This window comes from Salvelinus sp. IW2-2015, linkage group LG11 (genome assembly GCF_002910315.2).
Source record: "Salvelinus sp. IW2-2015 linkage group LG11, ASM291031v2, whole genome shotgun sequence".
Classification (NCBI taxonomy): Eukaryota; Metazoa; Chordata; class Actinopteri; order Salmoniformes; family Salmonidae; genus Salvelinus; species Salvelinus sp. IW2-2015.
The window spans coordinates 11,566,621-11,574,434 of NC_036851.1; the positions used below are offsets into that span (position 1 = coordinate 11,566,621).

The window sequence follows — 7,814 nt, forward strand, 5'->3', positions numbered from 1 at the left end:
TTACATTGTGCTGGAGAAATCACACAAATCACCTCCAGTCCACAGGGAACTGTTGATAGTCTTCCTTAAAGCAAACAGTTGGGTTGGTTACTTGAGTTTGACACTCTTTTTAACTCCAGCACGAATACCAGACAGCTCTCCACTGTATCTTGTCTCCTCACGACGGACTTCACGAACCTGGAATACATTAAATACTTTCATGTAGATTTGTTTGAAGAACTAGGAATTCCAACAGTCTTTTTGTAATTTGGCCCATAATTGTTGCTTTCAAACACTGTATATAATATCATTATACAGCAGTGGTTCTGAAAGATCTGCCTGAAGGTGTCAGTAATTCCTGCGACGCACTTATAGTCAATCATTCATAGGATTTGTATACACTGCAACTTCAAGTTTAAATGTAGTCTACAAACCTGTCCCTTTCTGCGGATCTTGGCTCGTCTGAACTTCTCTCTGTGTTTGACTCTGGGATTGCGGTCAATCTTCTTCCTCTTTGGTGTAAGCCCTTTGTTCTTGGCCATCTTCAGGAAGGATAGAGCAGCATGTGCTAATTAGACTAATGGTTTAAACTAGGTAGGGAATATAATACTCTTACATACAAAGTACAAGATTGATCTGAAGGCCATGATTTTATGTATTGTGAGAATGAATGCCTCATACTGTGCTTTGTACAATGAAAATGTGAACAAGAGACATGAACCAGTTCATATTGTACATGAATGCTAAGATGTACAATAAATTGTGGCTGCTGTATACTTGAATGTGTGTGTAACTCATTTCTAATTCTCAGAGGGTGTTACACTGTACCTGGTAGGTAATGCGTCTCTTGGCATCTGGATCCACCTCGTCATCTCCTGCCTCCTCCAATCTGCTACGAGGAAACAGATCTACCATCAAACCCTGCCCATCTCATTCCTACTCTTTGAACTTGAATAGAGTACCACAGTATGTCCTAATACCCATAAAACCCAATACCCGGTCAAACAGGGAAATGGTTAGAATCGTTTTCCCACCATTCATTTTCCCCCATAGGGGATTTTAGAAACAGTCTTACAAAAAAAGATTGCCGTTTTGAAACTGCAGTAAAAGTGCAGTAACTGCAGTCGACTGGTATTTTGGACGCAGTAATTGCATACCACACTAACTGCAGCTACACTACTGCAGTAAAAAAAATACTAATTTCAGATGCAGTGTACTGCACTCTGACTGCAATCTTTTTTTGTAAGGGCACTTAAAATAAGGGCTGTATTTCGTGAAGGCTTACCCGGCGTGACATTTTGATAACCGTGTAAATCTCTTGGAAAGGTGACTTATCAATATATTCGCTTGTATTTACCCCCAACTAATATAATGCCAATTATCAGCTAATGTGGCTATCAAAAATAACTACAAATGCCATGATGATCTGGATGAGACTGACGAATCAAGGAAACCCTAAAAATTTCTGGGTTAACTATCTGTAAGCTAAAATGTAGTAATGAATAAATTGGCAACATTTCTTTAAATTGACAATTCTGTGAACGGTCTTGGGCAAGTTTTAAATTGACACAATACCTGTTAGCAAAGGTGTCAGCAGTAGCTTGCAGAGATAGTATTGCATAATGTCCTCAATCAACGAGCTGTATCAGGCCACAAGCAAACAAGAAAATGTTTCTTACAAATTATTACTTCCACTAAGCTAAGGAACATGAGACTAAACACCTCCCTCTGCAATTGGATCCTGGACTTCCAGACGTCTGACTGCAAGGCGCTACAGACGGTAGGGCGTATGGCCCAATACGTCACTAGGGTCAAGCTTCCTGACATCCAGCACCAAAAAAATTGTCAAAGACTCCAGCCACCCTAGTCATAAGACTGTTCTCTCTGCTACCGCATGGCAAGCGTTACCGAAGCGCCAAGTCTAGGTCCAAAAGGCTCCTTATTAACAGCTTCTACCCCCAAGCCATAAGACTACTGAACAATTAATCAAAATGGCCATCCGGACTATTCACATTGACCACCCCCTTTGTTTTTACACTGCTGCTACTCGCTGTTTATTATCTATCCATAGTCACTTTACAAATTACCCCGACTAACCTGTACCCCTGCACATTGACTCGGTACTGGTACCCCCTGTATATAGCCTCTTTATTGCCATGTAATTTTCTTGTGTTACTTTGATGATTCTTTTCACTTTGGTTTATTTAGTAAAACATTTCTTAACTCTATTTCTTGAACTGCGTAGTTGGTTAAGGGCTTGTAAGTAAGCATTTCACAGTAAGGTCTACACTTGTTGTATTCGGCGCATGTGACAACTAACATTTGATTAGATGTCTAATTTGATGCTAATTACCATTTTCGAATCTGAGTTTAAATAAAAGTAACCTTGTCCGAAAGAGATTTATTTACACGGTTATCAAAACGTCACGCCAGAGGTGTTTCTAAAATCCCCTATGGGAAAAATGACAGGTGGGAAAATGATTGGGACCATTTCCCTGTTTGACCACTAGGTTTTATGGGTATTATGACACCTCCACTGTGGTGCTCTATAATGTCCTCGGGTAACACTCACCCTTCCTCAGCCTGCGGGTTCTTGCTCTTCCTCTTCAGTTTCAGCCGCTCCTCCACTCCTCTATAGAAGCGCAGAGCAGCCTCCTCATCCAAGTCAGAGTATGAGTCTTCAGATGATTCCGCCCCAGCCTCTTCAGATACCTGACAACATAGGGAGCAGTCCAGTTTAAAGGTAGACCCGGCAAAATGATATTGCCACGAGCAGCACCGCAGATATTGCGTTGAACGAGATGCAAGACTTCCCTCTCACACAGTATACGTGCACGGGTTCGCTTCACGCTGTTAGTGTGGTAGCAACGGGACCAACACAGCGGAGAAGTTTAGCCTTGTGCTTCAACGCTCTAAGTTGTTGCAGAAATTGACCCAATATGTTTACTTTGTGCATCTACGTCATAGAGTCCACCTTAAAGAATAGGCAACATCCACATCACCCAATGGACCAACATCCAACTCATTTCTCACCTTGACCTTCTTGTTGGTGATCTGCTTGCTGCTCTCTGACTTTCTAGCGGACTTCTCCTTCTGGTCTGCAGAGAGCAGCTGGCGCAGCTGTGGGGCAAGCCGAGCGTCTACCTCACCCATCTCATTAATCAGCTGCAGGGACAGTCAGAGAACGCAATTAGTATAGGACACAATCAGAATCCTACCAACTACACGACAAGCACTGTGTACGTTCACTACATACAGTATATCTACAATTGGATCAAATCACAAATGCATCTACTCACATTTCTGTAAGTCAACAGTCTTTCAATCACAGGGTGGTTGTGTGCGGGAATACGCTTTGCTTTCAGGACCAGGTAGAAACTGATGTTTGTGCAGTAACTAAGGACAGAAATAACAATAAGCGAGTCCATTCTCCTTGGCATTCTTTATGCAATTTATGTCACAAATAACATTCACACTTTACTTTAGATAAAGCTGCTGTTTGGTCTTCAGGTAGTTGGCACCCTTTCCTGGTGGCACCCGTCCATCGTTGACCATCTCCAGAAGAGGCTGTAGCTCATCCTTCAGCTCTGCCAACTGCACACAACACCATTGGCAAACAGCACGGCAGTACCACACAACACCACCATTAGTAACTAACGCTTGTTACAGGCTCAACAACATTAAGTGTGGATTAGACTGTATGTTTATCCTGCTGCACATACAGTAGTAGTGATGTTGTGGTTATCACACCTTTGCCTTAAAGTCCTGAATGAGCTCCAGTAGCTCTGGTGACTCTTTCTTCAGCAGCTTCATCTTCTCCTTCTGGGACATCTGCTTCAGGTCCTTCACAATCCTCTCCTTCCCCACCTCCTGCTCCTCTACAGCAAACTCCTACACATACACAATGAGGACAACAGGAAAATGTATTTATTTACTTCGATAGAGCTAGAGGCTCAAGCATGTACAGTTGAAGTCGGATGTTTACATACACCTTAGCCAAACATATTTAAACTCAGTTTTCACAATTCCTGACATTTAATCCTTGTAAAATTTCCCTGTCTTAGGTCAGTTAGGATCACCACTTTATTTTAAGAATGTGAACTGTCAGAATAATAGTAGAGAGAATGATTTCTTTCAGCTTTTATTTCTTTCATCACATTCCCAGTGGGTCAGAAGTTTACATACACTCAATTAGTATTTGGTAGCATTGCCTTTAAATTGTTTAACTTGGGTCCAACGTTTCGGGTAGCCTTCCACAACAAGTTGGGTGAATTTTGTCCAATTCCTCCTGACAGAGCTGGTGTAACTGAGTCAGATTTGTAGGCCTCCTTGCTCGCACACGCTTTTTCAGTTCTGCCCATAAATTTTCTATAGGCTTGAGGTCAGGGCTTTGTGATGGCCTTGACTTTGTTGTCCTTAAGCCATTTTGCCACAACTTTGGAAGTATGCTTGGGGTTAATGTCCATTTGGAAGACCCATTTGCGACCAACCTTTAACTTCCTGACTGACGTCTTGAGATGTTGCTTCAATATATCCACATCATTTTCTGTCCTCATGATGCCATCTATTTTGTGAGGCGCAACAGTCCCTCCTGCAGCAAAGCACCCCCACAACATGATGCTGCCACCCCCGTGCTTCACGGTTGGGATGGTGATCTTCAGCTTGCAAGCCTCCCCTTTTTCCTCCAAACATAACGATGGTCATTATGGCCAAACAGTTCTATTTTTGTTTCATCAGACATTTCTCCAAAAAGTACAATCTTTGTCCCCATGTGCAGTTGTAAACCGTAGTCTGGCATTTTTCTGGCGGTTTTGGAGCAGTGGTTTCTTCCTTGCTGAGCGGCCTTTCAGGTTATGTCGATATAGGACTCGTTTTACTGTGGATGTAGATATTTTTATACCCATTTCCTCCAGCATCTTCACAAGGTCCTTTGCTGTTGTTCTGGGATTGATTTGCACTTTTCGCACCAAAGTACATTCATCTCTAGGAGACAGAACACGTCTCCTTCCTGAGCGGTAAGAAGGCTGCGTGGTCCCATGGTGTTTATATTTGCGTACTATTGTTTGTACAGATGAACGTGGTACCTTCAGGCGTTTGGAAATTGCTCCCAAGGATGAACCAGATGGGGTCTGGTTCATGGGGTCTTGGCTGATTTCGTTTGATTTTCCCATGATGTCAAGTAAAGAGGGACTGAGTTTGAAGGTAGGCCTTGAAATACATCAACAAATACACCTCCAATTGACTCAAATTATGTCAATTAGCCTATCAGAAGCTTCTAAAGCCATGACACCATTTTCTGGAATTTCCCAAGCTGTTTAAGGGCACAGTCAAGTTAGTGTATGTAAACTTCTGACCCACTGGAATTGTGATACAGTGAATTATAAGTGAAATAATCTGTCTGTAAACAATTGTTGGAAAAATTAATTGTGTCATGCACAAATTAGATGTCCTAACCAACTTGCCAAAACTATAGTTTGTAAACAAGACATTTGTGGAGTGGTTGAAAAACGAGTTTTAATGACTCCAACCTAAGTGTATGTAAACTTCCGACTTCATCTGTATACTTTGTTGCTGATAATGTATACCTGAAGGAGGTTAAGATCATAGTCCTCCTCGCTAAGATTGGCAGCCAATCGTCTCTGAATATTCTTAGCTTCTTCCTCTTCCTCTTCATCATCTGCCTCTGCGTCTTGCTGAGATTTCCCCTCTGCAACAAACAAAAAAGTGAGTCGTTTCAAGTTAACAGCCTACGTCGAACACACGTAACTACATCAGCCAGATTTAAACATTCAGGAAACATAAAAGACTACAGGTAACGGGTCTCAATAATATGAATGAATAAAATGTGAAATACTCACTGGCAGCCACATAGTCAGAGTCATAGAACATCTTCTTCCTGTTTCCCCATGCCATATCATTGGGGAGATCTAGGAGAACACAACCACATTTAATATGTTAATTCAGCAAAATACAGGTTAATAGTTGAGTGGGTACAAAAACTGCTACAGTAGGTTGACATTGGGCTGTATAATTACCATCATCCTTCTTCCCCTCCAGATCACTGTCCATATCAGCCTCTTCTTCTACTTCTTCTTCCTCCTCCTCCTCTTCATCCTCTGAGTCAGTGAGGTCCAGAGCCATCACTTCCTCCTGCAAACCACATGATACTCATTGGCTCAATGTGACGTTTGCACGGGTAAGCCATTCAAGTTCTGCTCTATTAGATACTGTTCATCTGCAGTTGTTGGCCTTTGACTCACCTCGTCATCACCATCTTCCTGGTCACTGTCCATATGAACACCACGTGCCAGAAGTTTCTATAGTGACAAACATATGCAACATTAAGACTGAGTAGGGTTCAAATATATCAGGTAAGAAGTTGACCTCTACAAATATATAGATGGAGACTCACCGAGATTTTGTCATCGTGGAACTCATCGACCTTGTCCTTCGTATACTGCGAGGATCTCTTAAAAAGATTGTACGTTGAAAGGAGGTTGAATGGAAACATTCAAAATCGGTCTACAGCAACAATGACAACTCTTGGTCAAGTAAGGGACAAACTCCATAAGGATAGTTGACAATCAACATTGTGCAGATGTTGATAACATATGAAGTTAATCACACTTCTAGTCACACAGGCTTCTCCATAACATATATAGACTGTACCTTATCTGGGACAGGCATGTCCTTATATGCTTTAGGGTCATCTTCGTCAAATTGTACCGTCTTCTTCACCGGAGGGGCGCGTTTGGTTCTGAGTGGAGCAGGGGGTTAAAGTTGTCACATCCAAGCCAGGGCCCAGTTTTTCGAAAGTAATCTATTTGGATTTCGCCTCTCGGATAGGATTAAATCCATAGATATTTAATGAATATAACGGACGAAACATGTACTTGAACGGTAACTCCCGTTCTATTCATATGCATTTAATCGTATTCGATAGGCGACATATAGATAACTTTTGAAAAACAGTGCCCTGGACATCATAAAGACTACGATCTTGCCATCTCATAGGGCAATTTAAAGGTTAAATGTCTAGCATATTGAACTAAAGTTAACTGTTTATACAAAGAAATCTAGCTAACGTACCTTAGCGCCCGAACCATGTTGAGAAGCTCAGTAGAGTAACGTTAGCTTGCTAGCTATCTTACTAGTGGGATAACTTTTCTGTTGCCTAGAAATGTGATCTTCCAAACATAAATATGACAGGCATAATTAAAGTCCTCGGTAAAAAAAAAAAGCTGTCTCTATTCTGGTGACTCAACAAACGTTATATTGACAAATAATTGTTTGCAATTCCTAGCAGCATCGCATTTTCTGTTTTCTTTCCACGTGCTTCCGGATTGTTTTCTTACTCTTCTTCGGTGGGGTTTATAAGCGGTTGCCAATCTAACGGTATCAAAGATGTTCTAGTGAGACGTTATGGTGCGTTACCGCCACCTATTGTACTGGAGTGTGGGCCAGAGACAGAGAAAACGAAATCCTTCCTGCCAGCCCCATTGCTCTGAAAAAAAATATAACAAAATATTTGAAACTATATTTAATGAAGTTCCACTCAATATACTCTTTGAACTAATTTCCTGTATCCACTTCTCCCTCATACTAGATGTCAGCCTCTCTCTGTCTATCCCTCTAATACTCCCCACACTGTAGCAATACATGCTCCCCTGTCTCTGTTTCCTGTCAATAATCACACTTTCCTGTTGGATGCTTTTTTCATATTTAAAGTCTTATTCAACCGGCTGTGTCCCACCCTTAATCTACTGGCTGTGGCCCATCCTTAATCTACTGGCTGGGTCCCACCCTTAATCTACTAGCTGTGTCCCACCCTTAAT

General features: G+C 41.7%; 1 protein-coding gene across 2 annotated transcripts; it reads right to left on the bottom strand.

Annotated features, from left to right (window-relative positions):
• On the bottom strand, nucleotides 1-7,344 carry utp3 (UTP3 small subunit processome component). 2 transcript variants are annotated; one of them, XM_023996080.2, is made up of 15 exons: nucleotides 7,069-7,344; nucleotides 6,649-6,736; nucleotides 6,392-6,448; nucleotides 6,240-6,296; nucleotides 6,015-6,129; nucleotides 5,838-5,906; nucleotides 5,565-5,686; nucleotides 3,730-3,870; nucleotides 3,461-3,573; nucleotides 3,279-3,375; nucleotides 3,013-3,144; nucleotides 2,552-2,691; nucleotides 808-868; nucleotides 414-521; nucleotides 1-177 (listed from the first exon to the last, which is right to left on the bottom strand). In XM_023996080.2, the coding sequence occupies exons 1-15, from the start codon at nucleotides 7,083-7,085 to the stop codon at nucleotides 88-90; spliced, it is 1,407 nt and encodes a 468-aa protein (XP_023851848.1). In that variant the 5' UTR covers nucleotides 7,086-7,344; the 3' UTR covers nucleotides 1-87. The 2 variants fall into 2 exon arrangements, with proteins under 2 accessions (XP_023851848.1, XP_023851847.1); XM_023996079.2 differs by having other exon boundaries at nucleotides 808-871.
• Between the last annotated feature and the right edge of the window lie 470 nt (nucleotides 7,345-7,814).